Source organism: Neocloeon triangulifer, unplaced genomic scaffold (assembly GCF_031216515.1).
Source record: "Neocloeon triangulifer isolate White Clay Creek 2 clone unplaced genomic scaffold, ASM3121651v1 ptg000001l, whole genome shotgun sequence".
NCBI lineage: Eukaryota > Metazoa > Arthropoda > Insecta > Ephemeroptera > Baetidae > Neocloeon > Neocloeon triangulifer.
Window position 1 is genome coordinate 4,064,619 of NW_026775544.1, and position 23,858 is coordinate 4,088,476.

A 23,858-nucleotide genomic window follows, 5' to 3' on the forward strand; every position below is an offset into this window, starting at 1 on the left:
ATATACTGACTGTTGACTAAGAAAAAAATTGCAAGTCGCTCTGGCACTTGTTTTCTTCTTACAACTCCTCCTGACTGACTTCTCTTTTCTCGACTGATGAACTGGCCAGCGCCTTTTTCATCGACGCTTCAATTTGGCTGATGCTGCCATAGTAGTACTTGTAGCTGGGGTTGCCGAACTCATTGATGGCGTCTATCACAGATTTGTCAGGATCTGAAGAAAAACGAGAATATGTAATGCTGGGGCTTGGGAAAAATTGTTGATTGTTAACTGATGAGTGTATTCTCGTTTTTTAAACGATTAAGTATTTTTAGACATGATAAAAGTTGCCTTTTTGCCAGAAAAAAATAATTAAAATTCCTCTGTAATTTTTAATATTTTTGCTCTATGTTGAGACTGAAGATTATTTTTTATTTCATAATTAATTTGGAATTTTTTGATATTTCTAAATATTTAAAGATTTTCCTTTGGATTTTTAATCTTGTATAAACATTTTTTTTTTTTTTCATATATTTAAATTTCTCTGCATTTGTTTTTAAATACTCCTAAGTAAATTCAGTATTTGGCCTTATCATATCATCCCTTTTTAGATTTTAGGCTAGTTGCAATTAACACTTAAGGCTGGAACAGCGGTTGTCCGAAATGCCTCTATCCGAAAAAATTTAACGACAGGGGGGCGTTCCCATCCGAAAAAACGAAAAACCAGACTTTACGACAGAGTCTGGCCGCGCCAGACTTTTCGGACAGAAAATAAATTCGGATAGGATTTGAACCAATCACGTTTCTTGCACAAGTCACGTGACCATGACACGCGCGCCCAGCGCCCTCAGTGCTCACTTTCGTAACTGGTGGCCAATACTAAACCAAGGTGCTGATCATTTTTAAGCCGCATGAAATTATTTACCCACATTGGCCACAGAAAAGATTATATTTCCATAATAAGGTTATCTTCGACTATTTTGCGTGCTTAAATAAATTTACAATGCTAGAATTAGACCAACAATACAAAAAAAGGCGCGACGTCGTGATGTGGGCGGGGATGTGATTCGGACAGAATTTTCGGATGACCGCTGCGTGCTCTATCGTTATTTTGTATTTCGGAAAGTGCGTTTCGGATAGGATAGGAAATTCTGACAACCGCTGTTCCAGCCTTTACTCATGAAGTAAATGCGCGGAATGTATGTTCCATCGACGGCGAACTTCGAATCGGTCGGCGCATCATCGTCGCCAGCAATAACCATAACGAACTTCTTGCTCAACTTTTCTATACTCGCTGATTTGGCAAACTGCGGCTTAAGAGCTGTAAAAATTATCAGTTTTGAAACCAATAATAATTAATAATGAAAAAAAATGATAAAAGAAACCAAACCTTTGCAGGCGCCGCACCAGCTTTTGTGCATTACGAACATTATTGGCTTTCCAGTTTTTTCTGCTTCGACATAGCCATCCTCGAGTGAATGCCAGTCGTATTGACTTCCGAATCCTAAAAATCATATAATAAAAAATGAGGGGACTCTCCGATACTACACATGCATCCTGTGTAACATTGGCGATTTAGAATAAATTCAATTTTTTAAATTAAATGTACATTCTTAATTTAATAAGAATAGCCTATGAGTTGATCGGGCTCTTTTCGATTACATTTTTTCTAATTCTCGTATTGATTTTTACCTGCATCGTCGACTTTTGCCGCCTCTGCGATAATCAGCAGAAGTAAAGAAACGAGCACTGATAAAGCCATGACTGACGGACCAAAACAGACTGCAAGCAAGACGGACAGCTGCGATGGAAAATGGTTCGTGCTTCCGACAACAGAGGACCTTTTTCGTTTTATAGATGGAACCGCTTATGAAACACAGGCTCATTTCGATAAACATAGATTGGAATATTATAATTTCATAATTTTAATGCTGAGTTTGCAGTTTAGTTTCCTTGATCTGTTAACCAACTTTTTTGCTATCTTCGTGTTTCGAGATTATTTGCGAATTGCTTAAAAAATTCAGTTGTGAGGAAAATATTCGTTTTATTCAGATATTATAACACGTCTAAAAAAAAAACTTTCAGGATTTGGTCATCTTCTGGTATTCTGGCTTGCCCGAGAACAGCCCCAGGAAGGCCTGGATTTTTTGACTTATCACAGCTGAAATTAAAGAAAATTATTGTAATTTATAGTTGATTAAAATACCGACTTAAAGAGTGGATAAATTCCCCCATGCAATGTATTTTGATCTAAGTAAGTTTAAAGCAATTAAGAATAGCTCTAGGCGGCTGGCTCTAGGGTGGAATTAATTTAAATTTAAAAATATAAGCAATTTTGTTATAAGTGATTGAGCATCAAAGTTTTTCCAAAATTTCCCTTGGACAAAGCATCCTGGTAGTAAATCCTTTTTTAATTTACAATCTGTATGGGAGATTTTAAAATATTTTCTATTATGGAGATCTAAAATAAAATTAATTATGTGTTTATCAACCTGAGGTAGCAAAAACTCCTCCGACTACGGCACACAACTTGGTCAACAGGGTAAACCACGAGTCCCTCTCCTCAGTGATTGTGACTCGGAGAGAGCTGCTGTCGTACTTGAAATAGACCCCGGGAACGCCATGCGAGCCTTTGGCGTGCGAAATTGGTCTGTCCGCCTCTCTGACTGAGTATTGGTACGTCCGGACGTTGCTGCCCCGAACGTGCACTTCCGTTGGCACTACAGTGATGAAATATTGGTACTGCATGTCCTCTGAAAAATAAATTTGTTTATTTATAAAATTTATATTCAAATAATGGCATGTTTGTTTAGTTTTTATTTGAAGTTTTTACATTTTTTTTCTAATGGCATCCATATCCATATTATAGTTTGTTTAACTTTCGGGTTAAAAAAAAATTGAAGTTTAACATAAGATTATAAAATTATCTAGTTTTATTTAAATTTCTCAATAAAATTCACTTTTTTGGCAATTTCATCTGACTATAAATTTTTAACAATGACAAAATAAGATCAAAATAGATTTTTTGTAAATCTATTTTAGAATATTAATTATTTTTTCATTTATATTTTTATTCATTAATAACCCTAACCTGGGCTAGCAAATTTGTTTAAAAAGTTTTAAGATTTTGTTCAAATGGAAATATTTTAACCGTAATTTATGAAACAAAATTGTTTTGCCACTCTTTGTAAAATTCAAATTTAAATAAAAAATAATTACGCGTTAGTGTAATAATTTATTTGTAAGCGTAGTGAGAACAAAAGTAATTATTGAAAAATCTACTGATTCAAATAATTTTTGATTGTATTGAAATTGAAACATATAAATGAAAAAATATAACTAAATTCAGAAAATTATTGCATTTACATGAATAATAATTTCAAATTTTATCAGGGAACAATGAGATTTTGTGGGAGATTACCCTGATCAGCGATTTTCTCGTCGCCCTCAAGGGGGTGGACGACCCCGTGGTCGGGTGGGCCAAAGGACAGTCTTGTGATTCTGTGCGAGAAGTTGAGGTTGTGGCGCATGCCGGCGAAGTGCGCGTGGCCGCCAGGCAGCGGCAGCGTCTGACCTGCGGCCACGTGCAGGTTTCCGGCCACCTTGGTCAGCTCGAGGGTGCCGCTGATGCGACACGCGTCGTGCGGTTTGCCGACCTGCGTCGTCCGCTCGGGCATGTCGTAGGTGCGACTCAGGGAGGCCTTCCACAGCACCTGCTGCAGTGCATGCGCCTCTTCCCTCAAGTACTCGTTCACGTACTTCAGCGAGGAGAAAAAGTCGCGCTGGGCGCTGTCCAGCTCGAACCACGTGTCCTCGTACTCGAGCTCTCCGAACGAGGTCACGCCCTGACCTGTAGAGTCCACGACGTCTGCTCCGATTGCTGGAAAATAGAATTGTTGAAAATTTGGATTTCAAAACAGTTTCATATTAAATTTATACTTTAAATTATTAGATCAATAAACAATATTTAACTAAATTATTATTTAATGACATTATTGTTGATATTGAATTTGTTAAAAAATAAAGTTAATTGTTTTCATTAATCTGTAATGAGTGTTTATATGGAGCATTAATCCTGTTCTTTTGAATGATTGTCATCGTTTTTAAATACTTTCTTATGATTTTATTTAATGAGTTACTACTTTTTTTATAGCGCTGATCATTTCCTGAATTGAGGAAATGATGTGATGAATTTTAAGCAAAATATGAAGATGAATCATGATCGTTTTATGATGTGTTCTACTAATCTTTTCAGACATTATACTTAAAAGAAACTTCCTTTGTATTATATCGTATTATATATTCAGTACTTTATGCATACAATTATATAAAAATTTCCAAATTAAATATTTTTCTTTCAAAATAAAGCAATATCTGTTTTAAATTTTAATTATAGATAAGGCATAAATTGAAGCCATGATATCTGATAGGAAAAGAGCAATGTGAACAGTAAGTAATGAATTAAATGAAGTAATTGAATTTGAAACAAATAATATCAAATGTATAATGATACATTTTAACACATTTTAAATTAATTAAATTACACATTATTTAATGAGAAGTTTCACAATGACACCCTCAAACATATTTATGATTTCCAATTAAAAATATTAAAATTAAATATTGAAATATTATATCTTGTTTATGTATCAATAATTTTATAAAAGAAGTTTAAAAATAAAAAATAAATATGAAATTTATTATAATTATGTTATGCAAATAAAATATTAAATTGATTAAATTAAAGTAAATGAATGTATTTTAAATAAAAGTATGTATCAAAATATTAAAATTATATAAAAACAACTATAATTAAGAAAGATAATATTATTTTGTAAAAGCGTCAAATAAATTAGTTTTCATAGAGTATTGTGTATTTTTATAATTTTCAAAAAATTATAAACTATAAATTGAGAGTTTTTCCGATTCATTTGATAAGAATAGTTTTAAAAGACTAATTGCTTACTTCTACAAGGCATCGCTATGGTAATATCAATGTTGACTGGAAGCTTTTCGTCCATGAGATCGTCAGGTCGCAATTTGAAATGTAGTTTTGAATCCCAGAAATATGCAAACTCCGACTTGAAGAGCCAGACGATGAGGAGCAAACTCACGACGGTCACTGAAACAAAAATTACCAATTTTTGCAAAAATTTTATTTTTGAAAATCCAAACTCACTAAAGCCGCCGACGGCGCTCGGTTTGATTGAGGATTCTTTGAGTTTGGGGAAGGCGTCGAGTTCAGTGACCCTTTCTAGCGGGGTCTTGGTCTTGCCCCGAAACCGCAGCTGCTGCTCGGTCTGCATCTCGCGGCCCAAAAACCGGCCCTGTCGGACCCACCGGCTGTGTATAGACGTTTCCAAAATCACAACAAAGAAGGAACACAAACAACATAGGAGGAAACGCCGGCAGTCGACGATTGGTCTGACGAGCGGCGCACGATCGCAGATGCGCGACTTTGGCTCGAAAGGCGCCAACAAAATAGAATGATATGAGTACACGTTTGGCGCCTCATAATCATTCAGAGTTTAAAATAAAAGAAAATTATTTTGACATTGTCATCCTCGATTATTGATATATCTTAAAATCCATCCGCTTTTCAAGTTTTGGCTTCTCGTGCTTTTCCTTAATTTGCATAAGAAGAATGCAGTGAAAATTTGGAAAATTGGACAAAATAATTATGTAAATAAAATTTACAAAAACTATTGCCTACTCATACTTAAATTTCAATACTTTCTGCAATGATTAGATGATTGTTAAAAATTAGTTTAATTTTTTTTAATAATTTTACTTACAAATTATTTAAATTTTTCATTAAAAACATTTTAGTAAGTACTGTTTAAAAATTGAAATAAAAACAATAATTTTAAGTTAAATAATTTTTTATATTTATAATGTCAAAATCAGTCAAAATTAAAAAAAAATTATTATAAACTACATTATATGGATTAGGATGATAATATATAAAATATATGATAATTATTTTGTATTAGAACATAATTTCAACTGATATATTGTGAACATTATCATCGTTTGTTCAATTCATTTCAATTCAATTCATTTTATTTTTCTCCAAACAAGTCAAACAATCATGTTCAACGCATTTACGAGTAAATTTAATTAAGAAACTTAAAATTCCGAAAATGAACAGCTAGGGCATTGCAAGTATCGCAACTACAGATGTCTGCTAAAACGGCCGACATTGAAGGAGACACGACCGCCGCAGTGAATATCCACACACTCTAAAAAAAAACACACTTTAAAATATTTTGCTGCCACAAAACACTGCTTCCGATTAGGGCCCGGATATTGCTTATTGGGGAGTCTAATAGTAATATTTTTTGCAATATCACGCCTAAAAAAAAATTGCATGGAAAAAAGAAATAAAATAAGGTTTTTAATATAAATATTTACCAGCAAGACAGCAGGTCACCGCTTGGAGTCAATTTTTCGAGTATAATATTAGTTATATTAATAGATGGAGGCTATATTTTTTCAACCATTGGAGTTAACATAAAGAATGAAACTTTTTCAATAAATAATAATTTATATTAAAGCTAAAAGAATACAAAATAAGAAATTCAATGAATTAAAACCATAATATTCTTTTCAAATATTTCAACAAATTTCAAATAATTTTTGACACGGTTGGAATCAGACCAATTAAAATGATTGGCATGCAATTATAAAAAGATTAAAAAATATTAAAATGTATATGTCCACTATTAAAGACAATACAAGTAGATATTTTTATATATTTATGTGTTGACTGGCCCTGACCAAGATGCAACAATCAGGGAAAAATATACAGTATTACTTCGGGAAGAGATTGACACGCCAAATAAAATTAGCATAAAGTTTTCATTCACACATTCAATTCCTAGAAACATCTCAAAGCGATTTTTCTCCTTGGAAGCGCAAACTGCTTTTGAACTTTTCGTCTTCTCATTGCCACTCGATCTTTGCTTGCCAGCACAAATTAAAAGCCCCCATAATATATAGTTTAACAGTTCCTGAAAAGTTAGCGCGTTGGCTAGATATACGTGTGCAATAAATTTACGTGTCACCTTGATGGAGTCCAGCCGAAAACTCGAGCAGCGACTTGATATCCTATATGAAAATATATTATGCGATTCGCCTTGTCTGCGGGCGATCAAAATTTGTTCATAGTCTGGTCAGTCCCACCAGGTAAAAAAAAAATATATGTATATACAAATTGCTGTGTGTGCAGACTAGACACGCGTGTGTTTCAAGACAAGGAAATAAAAGGTTTCGTTTAAAATTTGTCAAGAATTATTAATGTGAGTGTCTTTATATGAAAGCATATATATTTTAAAATAACTCCAGCATTCAAGCATAATTAATTTTTGACAGCGAAAAATTACATACTGCTTTTTATTTTGAAATAACAGCAGGGCATTTTAATTTCCTGATGCCTTGACTTTGAAGAATTATATTTAAGTATTAACTAACTTTAACCAGTGTAATTAATATCAACTGCGGTATGTAATTATGCAATTAGGTATTCATCAAATTGATTTATTTTCAATTTTAAAATCTTTCATGAAGCAATAAAGTTTGGCAGTTCTTTTATTTTTATTTATTATATTGAAAGATTGCATGAATATAGTTTTGACACTTATACTGGATTTATTGTGCTTTAAATTATGACTATTTCTATTGCCTGGCCAATTAAGTTTATGGCGAACAGAGAAAGCAACTTTTAAGAGTAATTAAACGATTTTAGCTTAAGGTGTGTAAAAAAATATATCCTTGTGTCGTAGCTGGTCATAGCTAGCAAAAAAAAACTTTTCAATCTGAATACTGTGGATTGTGTGCTTCTATTATTGAAAAAATAATAATAATAATAACTAGCAAATCCATTATTTTGTATTTAAAATATATCAAAAGGAAATAGTGCATTATTACATGTATGTAAAATTTTCATTTACCGACACTAGTTTTGACGATTTTTTTTATGTTTTAAATTATTGATCAAAAATAAATAATAGCCTTAGAAATAACTAAATGATCCAAAATTGCTGTTAAGTCTATATTTGTAGTGTTTAACTAAATTTTATTTTTCATATTTTAGAAATAAATATTAAATTTTTAAGTATATAAAAAAATTATTTTAATAATTTTGAGGATTATTTTAAAAAGTAAAAAAAATTTGATTAATCTGTATATTAAAAATTTTATTTTAAATAAACATGTTTGGAGTATTAAATTTTTTTCCAATATAAATTATAGTAGCAAAAGTAAAAAAATTAAATATAAATTTTAATAGTTTTAAGTAAGAGCCCTGGAGATTATTTTGCTGTTTTATCTAAAAAATAAACTAATCTCTTTGATTTCTTCCATTAACTATATTGTATTATTATTGGTAGTCAATAAAAACTTTCATTAATTGAACAAAAATGAACTGGCGTCGACGAGCTCTAGTCCAATAAATTGAAATCCATTAACAAGAAGGCTCGGAGCGTGAGAAATTCTCTTCCACCATCAATTCCATGGAATCGCGAGCAGCTGCCCATTCATAGCTGCCGGGAAAGGTCAGCCTTCTGTCGGTTCGATGCTTTTGCAACCCATCCATCTATCCGCGCGCAAATATATGCACATTATCATTACGTGATTCACTATGGCACAGGTGACGAAACTGCTGGCCGTGATTTGTGACCTTCGCACTTGGCCCGTGGGCCTCTGTTCGCACTGACCCGACCTTAGGTTCACCTTGGATGGCCCGACTGGCCGCTCATTCTCGCCAGACATGGTGTGCTGGACACACGTGCTCGTCACCCTCGCGCTTCTCAGCTCCGCAACCCTCGCCGGCTTTTCGGTAAGTGAGCCCTAAGTACAAGCAATTTTCAGATTGTGGGTGTTGACAGGTCGATTGAGTTGTTGTTTACCACCTACTTGGTAGACACAATGGGACGGGATGAGACGGGAGGTCATTTCATTTAATGCCTAGCCGCGCCGAGCTTGTGAAAAATTACAAAGAGTCCAACCGGCTCGAGATCATTCAACTTTCCTCGTCTTCTCATTTGAATTTAACACGAAAATCGATTCAACATTTAAGCAGAAAAGTTAAAAAAGAAAAATCTGCATAAAGATTTCTCATTTTTTCGTTCGGAATAGGAAAATAAATTCCGCTTAAATAGTTCTGTTTTAAACAGATCTTCTGGTGGTCGGTGGTCCTTCATTTTTGTTAGTCATTTTTTAAAAATTTTATTTTACCCATTATTAGAACCCAATTAAATACTAAAATTTAAAATAAATTCTTAAGATTCATGAGATCTGTAATGAAATTGTTAAAAAAACACACACATTTGTGGAAGTTTTTTTATTTGTCAAGTGTAAGAAAAAATAATTTTTAAAAACTCAATGTAAATTATCCTCTTGATAAATTATTTGAAGAACATATATTGGTTAATATATGCAAAACTACTAAATACATACATATAAATATTTTTTTCCAACATTTAATTACCATGTAGGGTATTTGTTCTGTGCACCTCTAGCTACTGACAAAATAAGTTACAATGCAATTAATTTTATTAGCTTAATTGCTGCTTGTGAGGTTATGTTGAATTGATATACATAGCTCTTTTGCATGGACTGTAGGCAAAGCCAAGTCTTAAAGGATATACAACTTTTTACTTGATCGTGCTCCATTTATTTGTTTCAAGTTGAATCTTAACCACACACACTTGATATCAATCTATATCTATACTCTTTTGACTCTGTATTGTTGGAAGAAATAATTTGATTTAATGACTTGAATACTTAATAATTCCCTAATTGGATCAGGTAAGCAAAAAAAATCATATTAATTTAAATATAATTAACATTAATTGAAAATAAATTTGGTACTCGAACAAATAATTAAAAAAGATTTTGAATAAATATTAATTTGTTCTAATTTCCACTAATTTCTATCAATATAATTTTTTACATAAAACCTAAAAGCCTCTGCACATTAACTATTTATTATTATTTGTCAATTTAAATTTCTCAGCCAATACTTTTTTTATTGTTTATTCATTACAAACCAAGTCTTGACTATAGGCTACTTGTCTTTAACTTCAAGTGTATTTTAAATTAAAAAATGAATTTCAGTAAACAAGACGTTCAAGTTTAGAAAAAAATAGACATTTTGTGTAAAGAGTTGAATTTTTGCTTACAAATGGGTCTTGGAAAATTCCACCTTACATCTCTCATTGTACTTTGGAATAATTTTTGTATTCAACGCTGACAACTCGGTCCTACAACGCAAATAGACGATTAGATCATCAATCAAAAATCAAAAGTGGTTTTGGCAAGCCTGTATACAAATCGTGGGCGTTCCAAAAGTGCATTCTTGCACGTCAAGTGCCAAGCAAAAATAAATACATATCCGTGTTTGTTTTGGTTGCTCGACCAAGAGTGATTATCGAAAACAAACGATTTAAATACATAATCTGCTGGCTTCCCGCCCACCAGTGCCCGAACGGATTAAAAAAAGATGCATTTTGCGGTGATCACGATGAGACGTGCTTGATATCACCCATACCTTGCAACAGGTTTAAATTCGAGCCGAACAGTAAAACAGCCTTTAATACAAAATATATACAACACTGGCGGCTTTGAATGAAATTTTTTGTTCTTGGTCTCTCTTGTAACGGTCACGGAGAAAATAATACGCGTATATATATTCTAATGCATTAGCGCACGTTTGCCAAGGCTATGCATGGTTTTCTATTGTTGGTGTGCCTATAATGATCGTTTGACCAAACAATTTTTCTCATTATAAGGACATAGCTGCCGGCTAAAATAAACAGCTGGACCCAAAGTATGATCTTGAAGAAAGCGGAGTTCGATGATTTTTAAGCAGAGCAGATTTTTGCAACACCTTGAAGAGATGAATTGAAAAAGATTTGGATCAAATAAAGAAAATCCTCAATTAGGTTTTTTTAAAGTTTGTTAACAAAATTGGCAATGAAGAGCTTTAATTTTTTTTAATTAAAATTAAAATCAGGGATTTGGAATCATTGTCTTAATTTCTTCCAGCTCAATTCATTTAATTCCCTCAGGAAAGAAAAAAAGGAAATAATTGAGTTCTTTCTAAAAAAATAATCTGGGAATATTTTGCTTTTTCAACTTATTTTACCACGATGAATCGATTTTATATTTAAAATAAAATATAAATTCACCAATTAAGTAGCTTAAGTTGGAAATTCAATTTTTAATAACACGTTTTCAAATCAAATTTTTTACTTTTAATTGGAAATATAGTGCAATTGATTTATCCATTATTATTTATTATTAATTTTTATTAAGTTTAAAAAAATTGCCCATTCCTTCATATTTTACAGAGGAAATTAACCAAGCTATGAATTTAAACAATAAAATGAGAAACAATATTGCTTTTAGCGGCGGCAAACCAAAGTTCCTAAGTCGCTACCCTTCCCATGTCACCACGCGGAACAGTTTCGGTCGTTGCAGCGGCCGAATTCCGTACACAAACTGATGCCTGGTGACATCGATGTGGTGGCTGCAATGGGCGACAGCCTCACAGCCGCCACTGGAGCTGTGGCCGAAGACATCTACAGCGTCATTTCAATAGAAAATCGCGGAATGTCATTTTCCATAGGTAACTACGTTTCTATATTTTACAATTACTTTAATTTGATTTAATATCAAATATGTTACAATTTAAATGAAAATATAAATTAAAACTTAATATTGCAAGAAGGAAATTGTGACCTTTATTACTTTTAATAATTGTAAATATTGTTGGCCTACATAGAAATAATATAAATTTCTGAAAGCTCCCAAATATACTAATAATTTTTGTATTTAAAAAAAAAACGATTAAATTTTGCAATGCAGGTGGGCAAGGGACGTGGCGCGAGTTCCTCACCGTGCCTAACATTCTGAAGAACTTCAATTCGAACCTGACCGGCTTCTCGGTCGGAGACGGACACTCAGAAAGCCGGAGCTCGCGTTTCAACGTCGCTGTCAATGGGGCAATGGACCAGGACATGGAATTTGCCGCCGCTACCTTGGTGCGGCGAATGCAGGCGGATCACACGATCGACTTCAAAAACGATTGGAAGGTGAGCAACAAAATCTGACCGGCAGACCAACTCTGCCCACGTCTCTCGTTATGTAACTAACGAGTGAGACCCAAAATGCTGGGTCTTGATATCATTTTTGGCCATAATCAGTCGCGCGGTCTTCGCCATTAAGGACACCTTTCCTATTATAAGCTGCTTTCAAGAGCATCTCGCGGCCTTTTTTTGCCAATCATCTGTTTAATGGAATTTTAACACTATAAGCGCCTCCAAAGTAGTAATTAAGTGCCATTAAAAAAGCACGTGGAGATTCACCAGACAAGTTTTTTCCCCAAAAATTTTAATGCCATTTAAAAGCAAAGAAATCAGCCCAAGGTGATAAGTCTCGCCTTTTATTTTTTTTAATAATAGATGGATACCATGAGTCCTTTGGGGTTTTTCAATTCAAAAATGATTGACCACGTGTTTTGGTATTTTTGTAAAATACAAGACTAATACAGACTTTTTATAATTTTTTTTATACTCCTTGGCAATTTTTGTTGTTCAAAAATATTAAATTTTCCTAATAATTGAAACTCCAGACCATGAATTATTATAAAAGAAGGCTTGAAAACTAATTTTGAAGGTTTTTAATTGTATTGGGAAAAAAGCAAAGAAGCATAGTGTCACCTTTTTCTGAAAAAAAAATGAGATTCTAAAGAAAAATGATTAAATTCTCTCTCAGACGTTAGCATGTGCAAAAAGGAAATAACAACGAATGAATCCTTTGACGATGCAAAAAAAAACTTAATTTTTGTTAATTTGCTCTAAGACTTGTTATAAGCACTAATGATGCGCTGCATGTTATGAACTGCACCTGCGTTTCATCTTTTCATTTATGCAAACACTTAACTTTTGCGGAATATTTTCCTACCTTTTACACTGTCAGAAGTCCCAAGAAAATTGTTCTCGGTCTAAAAATAAATATGTAGTCAAGAGTGTCGCCTTTTTCATTCTGTCGATCCGCTTACAAAGCGTGGGATTGATACAAGTTCAGTGGCATAAACTATAATGCTTGCGATCGAGTGAGTGCGAGAAAGAAAAAATGAAGAACATAACAATCAGCAGTAGGAGCTAAGAGTGATTGCCCCTGGAATCTCGCAGTGGCAGCTAAATAACAGAGCAGTGTGCGCATTTCTTGTTAGCCTATGCGCAACCGTTAATTTCTGATCTATTGTAATTAATGTGCCTCCGATGGGTGCGGAGCGTGGAAGCTGATTACTAATTTTTGTTTCGATATTCTGCTAGCGAGCCCATAGCAACACCAAATTTGAAAAATCGAAAGATCAAAATGATTATGGTAACTCCTTTGATTAAAATTAATCTTTAGACGGTGATTTTAATTTAAAGTCGGCTTTTGCTCGACGGGTTTTGTGATTTTTTTAATTATAGAAAAACACACAAACAAATAAATAAATAAATATGTGATTTTTAAGTGGTTTACAAACAACCTTTGGATAACTTCATCATGCAATAATGATAATCATCAATTTATGTCTCACAAAAGTAAAATAATGAGATAAAAAGATACAAAATCACATTATTATTAATACAATAAATTAATTATTTAATAACATAAGATTTATAAAGAAGCTATAATTTATTTTATTCTTATGATAACTATGTTTGCATAGTTTAAAAAAATTGTCTATTTTGTCATAATAGTTCACGTTCTTACTCAACGCAATTATTATTATAAAGACGAAATTTAATGTTTTTCCTGGAAATGTAAATTTCCTTCTAATTTTTTTCCACTATATCTTTATTTAAATAAAATTGAAGACTAAAAACTATTATATTATCGTTTTTATGGTATTTTAGATGATAAACGTTTGGGTCGGGACGAACGACATTTGCAGCGATTTCTGCTACGACGGCAGCCAGGGTCCGAATGGGCACTTCCTGAATTTGCAGAAGACCCTGGACTACCTGCACCAACACGTGCCGCGTGCTTTCGTCAACCTCATCTCCGCTCCGTGTAATTACAACCAATGATTATCGAGATAATCACCGGTGCGCCGAATTCACATTTTTTTTTTAATTTGTGTCCCGCAGACATTCCGGCGTACGCTCAGATGAGGGGCGATGAACCGACCATGTGTCTGACGATGCTGCCGTTCATGTGCTCGTGTCTGTTTGGCATCAACCACCCGGCCAAGATGAAGAACGTGACCAAAGCCACCCGATACTTCCAGATGGTGGAGCAGGCGCTGGTGAGTGATTGTGAGAAAGAATCGAGTTTCTGCGAACACACGTCGCTAATATCCGTTAATTGCGTGGGAACCTCGTGATTTCCGCACACACAGAGAAAGATTTAATGATGAAATTGTAAAATAAAAATATCACAGTAGCAAGAAGTTTTAACCGAAATTTAATGCGAATTTTTAAAAATAGAAAACATTTTTACTCCCTGCACTTTGACAAAAAAAAAAAAATTATTTTAACTTTGATTCGGTTGATGGGAAAAAAAAACTTCGGTAAAATTTAATTTGACCCTCATTGCAAAGTCGTTTTTTTCTCATTATACTGCCTCACTTCCATTTTATTGGACAGATAAAAAATCAGTGAAAAACTGACATAGGTCTTTCTTGCAACTACTCTGTGTACGATCATGAAAGTTCAATATAGTTTAAGGAATTGTAAGATACTATATTATTTTTCAAATCTTGTCTTTTTTATTGCCTGTTTTTTGGAACGATTAAGATTCCGTCAAATCTGGCGACCTGAATGAATAATTTCAGGTGGAAAGCGGCAGGTACGACACGAGAGATGACTTCACTGTGCAGTACCAGCCGACGTTCAAGAAGCTCAAGTTTCCCAAGTACCGAGACCGCCGAACCGGCGTCGAGCACACTGACTACTCGTACCTCGCGCTTGACTGCTTCCACTATTCACAGAAGTTCCACGCCGTAGGTGAGATAGAAAGATGATTCACCGCAATAATAAATTCAATAATTGACCCACGAAGTCATCAGCAGAGACATATTTATCGTAATTATAATAATATTGTTTGTTTTGCGTCATTTATTTAATTTAAATGCGCGCAATTAAATCAGAAAAAAATAAACGCAGCGGGGATTTTTTGGAGTTAATTCAAAGATATGGTTTTCATTTGGTGTACTTGCGTGTATTTTATTATCGTGTTTGTGTCACTCTGTTTTTAGGAAGAATGGAACTATCCCTTTTTATACATCCTTCGACTTATACAGGAAAAAATGCTTGTTTCAGCCGCCAACACATTTTGGAACAATTTGCTGGAGCCACCAGGGCAGAAGATCAGTGAAATGGGTCCTCTATTTGAGCACTTTGAATGTCCCACCAAGGAGCGGCCGTTCTTGGCCACGCATCTCAACATCAAGTGAGAGCATTAAGAAGCGTGTTCAATATATATTATATTTATTTTTAATTTATGTCATGTGAACATTTGAGCCTAAATCAAAATAAAACAAAGAGAGCTATCCAACCAATTGCTGCGTGCCAAATAACAACCTGTGGTGATTTTTATCTTAGAAAATGTCTTTTCTTTCTTTTTTGTACTTGGAATATGTGTGTGTGTGTGTGATTAATTGTTGCAAATTTTTAGCCTAGCCTTTTGCAGGCCTCTTTTCTATGGTAACTAATTCCGGGCCTGCAGAGGTAGTCCAATGGCACTGATTCGGGGGAGGAAGGCTAGGGGCTGCGCGGGGGCCGCCGCGGGCTCCGAGTCGGGGGCCTCACGGCCTCTGTCGGCCGCGTGTGGGGACCAGCAGGGGTCGTGAGGGTCAAGTCGAAGCCGGCCGCTGGCGATTTAGTTCAGGTTCTTTTGGATCCAGGGCAGGAAACTGGTCACGCGCGTGTACACGCCGGGGTATTGGCCCTTGCCGCAGCCGATGCCCCAACTCACGACGCCCACTTGCGTCCACCGGCCGTTGTTCACCATCAGGGGGCCACCACTGTCACCCTGAAATCACACAAAAATGAACTAATCATTTTACACGATATCAGAAATATTTCAAATAATCCACATATTATACGGAAAAATATATAGTTTTTGTTTTGAAAAAATTAAGTTTAAGAAAAACCTTACAGCAGGATTAAATTTAAGGAAAATTTGCGTTAATATGCAACCACATTTAAATGTGTTATAATAATAATTGAATTGATAATAATTATTTTATTCACAAATTATGACTTTTCCAGTCCAGATATAGTAGAAGATTTTATTTTAATTAAAATGACCAACAGAGTTTATTGTCATTTGTAAATTTCATATATTTAAGAAAAATATAATTTGATTACTTTTTAAACAAAATTTTCAATAATTTATTTTGCGGATCCTTTAAGCAAAGCTAAAACCTCAATAAAATATTAAAAATAATTATGCTAATATTAATAATAGAAAACTTTCTTAATCTCATCATTTCTATATAAAATTGTCAGTTATTCAATTCTCAAAAATAAATTATATTTAATAGGCCCCAACACTCAAATTAAAATGTATTCCTAAATTCCCATAAAAAGTCAATAAATTTTGTGATATCTTGTAACCAAAATCAATTGTTTTAACAAATTTTTTTTAGTTTTTAACATTTAGAAGACTTGAGCTTATATATTGGCAAAAAGAAACATTTTAAATAAATAAAAAAAAGTTTCAACTTACACTACAAGAGTCTCTTCCAGCCTCTCCCGCACAAATGAAGTGTTCCACGATTCCTCCGGGGGCGGCGTTTCCGTACTTGGTGCGGCATTCGGTGTTGGTCCAGATGGGGATGTTGACCTCCTGGAGAATGGAAGGCTGGGGTCCGCTCTCCCTCAGACTGCCCCACCCGACGACGGTGGCCTTCTTGCCGTCGTACGCGTCGCTGCCGGTCGGCAGGCAAATGGGTCGGATCATGCTGGTGAAAGTCACCGGCGAGTCAAGGGTGAGGATGGCAATGTCGTTGTACTGCGACACAATTTCATCAATTAATTAAAATCGGCCGAGGTGTGAAAGAATGCAAAGTACCAGGGTTCTGGAGTCGAATCCGCGGTGCCTGACCAGTCGCTTAACCTTTTTCTCCACGTGCTTTGTTTCCGTGTTGCTCTTGATGTTGTATTCCCCAAGGCGGACAGTTAGTCTTGAGACGTCCCATGAGGTCATGCTGAAATTTATAACAAATACCTGAGCGATCGAACGACAACATTTTTTTCACTTGCCGTTCACTTGTGTACTGCGCACTTGGCGCGCAATGAATCGGATTTTTCAGATATTTTATAAATATATACTTTATACTTTTGTTTCAACATTAATAAAACGATCACACAATTCATTTTTATAAATATGTATGTGAACCGAACAAAAAAAATTAAAACTTGTTGCGCCGTGAAATGAAGCGTGCGTTATATATTGTGACAGCGGCAGTTAGACAAGGCTAAGGCCTTGGCTGGACCCAATAAGAATAATAAATAATTTATTTATATGCGAATGGACGTGAAAATGAAACAGATAATAAAAAAGGGACATGAGAGAGAATAGAAACAGAAAAACACTCACTGAGCAATGCAGTGGGCAGCTGACAAAATGTGCGTGCTGTCGATCAACGAGCCCCCGCAAAATTGTCTTCCGCCGTTGAAAAGCGCCGCCTGAAAACAATCCAATTATGCTAATTTAGATGGAGCGCCCTCTCATAAAAAGCTAAAGTGGATATGAAAATTTTTTTGTAGGTTGGTCCATGCGATCATTGGAAGCAAGAATATTCAAAATAATTTATCTAGAAAATGTTGAGAATAATATGATTTTTTTTCCAAACGTTTCTCTTACAGTAAGAAGTGTCATGTGTAATCTTAAATTTCCAGAATGTTTAGAAAAGGCTGTGATTACGAAACTGGATTTATGAGGTAAAAATTCTTTAATTGGGGAAAAAGTGCAAAGCATTTAAAAATTTCAGAGAAAAATAGAAAAATAGCTTTTAAGGACTCCTAAATTATATAAAATCAAGTTTAGACAATTCATTAAATCTTCTGGTATGCATTTAAATTTCAATTGACACAATTGCTCTTGGTTATAGAAAATTAAAAAAATCCCAATGCCTGATTTAAAAAAAAAATAATAATAAAGAATTAACCATTCATTCAAAAAGACCATTAGATAAAATAGCCTGTGGTCCATATCCATTTTAATTAATTAATAACTAATTTGGAAAAGTATAAAACTCACGATCCAAGGCCACTCGCCCAAATCCGCGTTGTGGCCACCAACGATGCGCAGGTCCTCGTCCTGGTCTTTGGCGCTGATCATTTTGGCGCCGCAAGAGGCATCAGTGATGACGGGACCGCTGGTGGGGGCCGGCGTGACTGGGGGCTGCGTGGGCCGGATGGCCGGGGGTTGGGCTGGGTAAACGGGAGCAGTCGGGGGCTGCTGGGGCGGCAGCGTAGGTCTGGGGCTAGTTGGTCTGGGGGTGGTGTTCTGGGGGACGACGGGGGCCGCGGGCTTCGTCGGTTGGACTCCGAAGAAGGGAGGGTGCGTGGCGGCCGTGTGGTCCGGGGGGTGGGTCGGCAGGGGAGGAATAGTCGGGGGCCAGTTAGGGGGCACAGGGTTCTGCGGGTTCTGGGGCTGCGGTTGCGGCGGCAGCACCGGGAACGGCGTCGGCGCCGCGGGGGCAGGAGGAGCGACGACAGGGGCTGTGGGTCTAGGGGGCTGGATTGGGCGCTGAGTCGTTCCAGCTCCAGATCCACTTCCGCTTCCCGGGAACGAGGGGTTCACGCAGCAAACTCCAAAAGCCTGCGATAAAATGAAAAAAAGAGGGAAAATATTGTGATGAGAGGTTTGTATTTAAAATTGAAAAAAAAAATAAAAAATTAAAGTATCAAGTCTATCAAATTTTTTTTTTTTTAATTTTAATTGGTTGAACGTAGATTTACTAAAACTTCACAGGAAAAACTGCCCTAATGAATGGAATTCTAAGCTGAAATTTCTACACTTTTTAATCACTCAGAAATTTTTCTCCAAAAAGTGAAGCAAATTAAATCTTGTATCAAAACAGTTTAATTTTTACTAGAAAAAAATATAATACAATCAACTATAATTAATCTTCCTTTACTTTCCTTAAATAAGCAATTCTTCTAATCCAATAATAAAAGTTATTTTAACTTTCTCTCTTTATGTAAATTTGAAGCAAATAACAACAAATAAAATTCAAGACCAATATTTGGTATGCAATATATCATTAAATATTTAATTTGTATGTATCTTAATATAAAAGTTTATCTTATGTGTAGAATCTCAAATTAAAAATAATTTTGCCTTTAGTCCTCTCCTTTCGAGTTTTGATCAAACAAGATGCGAGTGTGCTGTTCCTTTGAGTGCAAGCGAGCGTGTGTGATTATTGAAGCGTAGGAGGAAAAGCCGAAATGCGAGCGAGCGAGTTGAGTGACCTGCGGCTGCTTTTTGTAGTTTGGCGCAACGCAAATATTTGCAGTAATGACACTTTTATTGTGGCGGTGATCTTGAGGAGGGGCCGAGGTTTTGTCCTTATTGGAATGGGTTGTCAAAAGCGAGCGACTCACGCAGTGCCCACCTACTGCCATATTCGCGCTCCATTGTCATTTACACGCTTATTCTCGCATATGTATTTGGAATGACGACCGTGCGTGCTAACATCTTTTGTAACTCGCTTTGTGATCTTTATCTCTCTCTATGCTCATTGTATACATAATAAATAATACCCTAGGTGCGTTCCACTCGCCTGGTCAGAGATCAACTTTTCTCGGCGTGCCTAAATCTCTTTTTAACATCTTTATGTAACACACAGTATCACAAGGTGTCGAAGGGCGTGGAGTTCAATCAAATTAAACGGCCTCACGTAATGGCAACTAGGGCAATTTTTGCATACACGTATAATTGAAATGGAATTAGCAGATTCTGAAGGGCAGCTTGACTTAATTTTAATAGAACGAAAATTATTTATTCATCAAATAATAATTAAGCCAACGGATGCTCATTAAAATTATTTTCTAACTCAGTCAGAAGATTAAGAAAAATCTTTGCTAACAATAGTGCCTTTTTGTCTCTCATTGTCAGTGATTGCTTTCTTTCTCAATTTAAATTTTTTGTAAAAATATGGACACAATAGCAAAATTATTAAAAATGGTAATATTTCAAGAAGCAATTAACATTCCAGACTTAATTTAAAAATTGATCGATTGTAGAGAAAACAAATTTGTATAAATTTTTAATTTTGAGTGGGGAAACCACTCTCAATTTAATGAAGAGTTTGCCACCATAATAAGAAAAGATTAGAAAAAAAAACATGTAACGTTTTCAAAAAATATAGAAATTAGTTTCGTTTTCAGGGGTTATGAAATTTGCTGGGTTTTTTTCTTCATCATCAAAATATGCAGTTTTTTATTATTAATAGAAGAAAAAATTATTAATGAACGTCTTTCTCGTTTAGTGCCCACTCATTTCAGAAGCAATCAAATAGAGTTATTAGAAAATATGTAGCAAAACTTTTCGCTCTTTTACAACGCAGCTCCCACGGTTTTTAGTTAGATCAATTTCGGAACGCATTAAGCACCTGGATGGTTAGCAATAGAACGCCCTTGGGCCTAACAATAACCGCTAGGCACGTTCTATCTAAGACATTTTTCTCATATACTAATAGAGACACCTTTTTCGTGCGATTTACAAAAAGCTGCCTGATTGCGCGTCGGCTTTTCTGAGAAGACTTTTGGCATGTGGCGCGAGAACAAAACACGGCCGAGAGCCAGCAAACATTATATAAAATTTAAAAAAAAAATTGCGCTCAAAAAGAAGTTGAGAGGGAGAATTTTCTCATTTATTTTTTTTTTTCTATATGATTCTGTCCATCTCTGGTCAATAAAAAGAGCGACTTTTTATTACTCAACACCGAGTGCAATTTACTGCGAAAAGCGGCCAGTGTCGGCCTTCTGCGCTCAAGATCAAGTTCAATAAGCCCCTAGGGCCACACAACAAAAACACACACCGACGACTGCGTCTCTTTTGCGCCTCACCTGTCGGCCGTTGCTGTTGAAGTAGCTGCAGGTGTCGTACATGCCGAGCACCCACGAGTCCCAGTTGTTGAGATCGGGCAGCTTGAAGTAGGGGTAGCATTGGCGGAAGCTGGAGCACCGACCGAGCTGCCCCTGGGACGTGAAGCACGGCCCGATGGGTAGCGCGGGCGGCCACTGGCGGCCCACGTCGCGGGTCTTCCTCACGCCATCGGGTTCTGCAAAAATCGACACAACAAAGAAGAAAATCAGCGTGACGTGGGTGATTGCCTTGGCGAGGTCAGTGGCCGCGCGACCTTGCCATCGCCCGCCCGCCCCTCCCTCAGATGCTCGCGTTTTTTCACTTTCTCAAATTATTATACATTTTGGCAAACCGCTCAAGGCCTGGGGGTCAGTGACTGCGTCGCCGACACCAAGGCCATCAGCCTATACCAGGCCCGTGTTTGCCCTTTTGCGTCTCTTTTTCTTAATATTTATTCTTCAGCCCATTTTAAATCAAATACAAAATACACGGAAAGAAGATTCATGTTTGCTTGTGGAAAAAAGTTTTTTGAAAAAGTATAAAATTACTTAAATTTCCCATCAAGTTTTTGTTTAAGCAAAAGTATAATAAAGGCCGTCCGAGGTGGACGCATTTCTTACCTGCGTCAATTATTATGGCATCTTCCGTCTCGTACACTTTGAGTTCTACGGGGCGCAGAAGGGAAACGAGTAGAAGCACTAAGAGCGGAGCCATTAAAGCGACTGTGTTCCAGTGTTTGTTGTTTCTGCCAATAAACTGGTTAAGTAACCTGAGGACAGTGGGGAGGCCTCGCGCGCAGCCCCTACCAGCAGCATTCGCGATTTTTCCTCTTCCTCGCTGACTGCTGCCGCGAGAGATCTCCCACCGCTCTGACCGATCCTTTTCTTTCCCGAAAAAATCACGCAGAATTGGATCGATCTCGCTTTCCCCGCCGGGAAAGACCACGAGGAAAACGCCGATTTAAAGAAATTTATTACCTGCTTTTCTTTTTTTGGATTAATTTGCAAAATTTCTTGATGATTCATCACTTGTGATTTTCCGTTTGATGATTAATATTATGCAGTGTATTCGCGGTCGATGAGCAGACCGACTGCTCCCCTTTCATCTAACTGTTATTATTTATTCCTCGCTGTACGAGTACACGTCTGATATACCGCAGGTTACATTATACATGATATGACCGGGTGCCGCTGACAGAAGAGAGACTTAAAAAATGATATAGCCGGAGAATTTATATACACATGCCCGCAATTAAACTCTGCGATTCTGTCAAGTCAGCACTCGATTAAATTTTAGCACTTAACGGTATAATCGCACACCGGCAAAAATCATCGGACTCGCCGCTCTATTTTCTCTCGTGCGGCGAATCTGCTTCTGACCGATAGAGTAGCAGAAAAATACAACATAGAGCCTCCGGGTTGAAATTTTTGCGTTCTCGGCGGCTGACTGAGAGATTAGCCCGATTGATGTCAGAAAAAATTGCCTAGATGGGCTGTAAAACGATTCGCATAAACAATCTAATCTAGTCACGGATAAAAAAAGTGCTGCTTCGAGGAAAACGATAAAGTTTTTTTCTTATGAATATACTACTCTCGCGGTTTTATGGACTTTTTATGAATAAGCTTTGAGCCGGGTGCGTGGTAATGAGTCACGATAATTTCGTCGTAAATCGTTACATAATTAAGGCAAATTTGTTATACTATACTCGATTTAAAACGCAGATAAACGTGCAGCTGGAGATAATTCCCTTTTTAAAACGATCGCAATAGCCGATACCCAGATAATTACAAAGAATGTGCAACGCATTGTTGACTTCTTGAGCACCGACAGAGTCTTTATTGTTAATTGAGAAATGCCTCTCTCGTGGATAGATAGATATACACTTACTTACCTTTTATACATTATAATATAAAAACAACGAGCATAGTTGTATTTTATTTTGCTTTGTCTGTAACTGTAAAATCATAAAATGTTTTGCATTTCAACTTGCTCGATAAATTTGCAATCTGTTACTTCTCATTAAGACACTCATTATTCAAGCAAAATTAATGAACTTCTTGCGGGAAATGGAATTTCCTCACTCCGTTTTCGCTGATTTAATTTCTCATTTAATGGCGGAGACTTGAACGCTTGAACTGATATATCCATTTTACTATATACTTGCCGGGCAGGAACCATCAACTCTTTTACACACAGCGGGAGCAGTTTTCGCAAATTATACACGCCTTATAACAGCGGCGATTAAAGAGGAATTTGATGATATATAAAAGAACACACATATCTATACAGGCAGATATTTATTAAATTCGCTTCGTGACGCTCTCAGGTGTTGAGGCGGATAAAAATAAAAATGCATCATCCGCACAAGTATAGCAGAGTACAATGTGTATTGAAACGAGTGTATAATATATATTTATTTTTTAATCGACTTTCAAACATACAACAAGGAAGACTGGATCAGATTGTCCCTCTTTTTACAAGAGTGGTTTCCAATAAATCAAGCTGCAATAAAAATTTGCGTCCGACACAATAACAAGCGGCCGCGTCGCGTTGTTCTCCTTTTGATTGATAAATTGTGCGGTGCTGCCGTTGTGGGCACCAGTTTTCGTGTTCCTCAAGGTCAATAACAATTACACACAAAGAGAGCGAACGGAGATCGAGTGCGAAAAACGAGAAGAATATAATATTGTAATAATCGCTGCGGCTATTCTTTTGTCCCGTTCCACGCAAGAGGCGTTGGTTCGGCAAGAGAATAAGGAGTAGCCGCTGCGAAA

At 36.0% G+C, this 23,858-nt stretch overlaps 4 protein-coding genes across 6 annotated transcripts; 1 reads left to right on the top strand and 3 right to left on the bottom strand.

Annotated features, from left to right (window-relative positions):
* Positions 1-10: 10 nt before the first annotated feature.
* On the bottom strand, positions 11-1,832 carry LOC132201535 (thioredoxin domain-containing protein 12-like). 2 transcript variants are annotated; one of them, XM_059627768.1, is made up of 4 exons: positions 1,672-1,832; positions 1,370-1,483; positions 1,157-1,300; positions 11-213 (listed from the first exon to the last, which is right to left on the bottom strand). In XM_059627768.1, exons 1-4 carry the CDS (start codon positions 1,739-1,741, stop codon positions 59-61), a joined length of 483 nt encoding a protein of 160 aa, XP_059483751.1. In that variant the 5' UTR covers positions 1,742-1,832; the 3' UTR covers positions 11-58. The 2 variants fall into 2 exon arrangements, with proteins under 2 accessions (XP_059483751.1, XP_059483743.1); XM_059627760.1 differs by having other exon boundaries at positions 1,139-1,300.
* A 171-nt stretch (positions 1,833-2,003) lies between these two features.
* Positions 2,004-5,377, bottom strand: LOC132201522 (endoplasmic reticulum-Golgi intermediate compartment protein 2). The gene is made up of 5 exons (XM_059627735.1): positions 5,159-5,377; positions 4,946-5,101; positions 3,401-3,859; positions 2,472-2,732; positions 2,004-2,140 (listed from the first exon to the last, which is right to left on the bottom strand). Exons 1-5 carry the CDS (start codon positions 5,283-5,285, stop codon positions 2,061-2,063), a joined length of 1,083 nt encoding a protein of 360 aa, XP_059483718.1. The 5' UTR covers positions 5,286-5,377; the 3' UTR covers positions 2,004-2,060.
* A 3,005-nt stretch (positions 5,378-8,382) lies between these two features.
* Positions 8,383-16,045, top strand: LOC132199577 (phospholipase B1, membrane-associated-like). 2 transcript variants are annotated; one of them, XM_059624414.1, is made up of 7 exons: positions 8,383-8,549; positions 8,630-8,818; positions 11,392-11,611; positions 11,851-12,077; positions 13,896-14,052; positions 14,130-14,287; positions 14,816-16,045. In XM_059624414.1, the coding sequence occupies exons 2-7, from the start codon at positions 8,750-8,752 to the stop codon at positions 15,002-15,004; spliced, it is 1,020 nt and encodes a 339-aa protein (XP_059480397.1). In that variant the 5' UTR covers positions 8,383-8,549; positions 8,630-8,749; the 3' UTR covers positions 15,005-16,045. The 2 variants fall into 2 exon arrangements, with proteins under 2 accessions (XP_059480397.1, XP_059480389.1); XM_059624406.1 differs by having other exon boundaries at positions 8,383-8,534.
* Positions 15,454-21,861, bottom strand: LOC132199557 (proclotting enzyme-like). Its single transcript, XM_059624373.1, has 7 exons — positions 21,705-21,861; positions 21,066-21,280; positions 18,250-18,813; positions 17,587-17,675; positions 17,059-17,194; positions 16,714-16,998; positions 15,454-16,014 (listed from the first exon to the last, which is right to left on the bottom strand). Exons 1-7 carry the CDS (start codon positions 21,796-21,798, stop codon positions 15,862-15,864), a joined length of 1,536 nt encoding a protein of 511 aa, XP_059480356.1. The 5' UTR covers positions 21,799-21,861; the 3' UTR covers positions 15,454-15,861.
* Between the last annotated feature and the right edge of the window lie 1,997 nt (positions 21,862-23,858).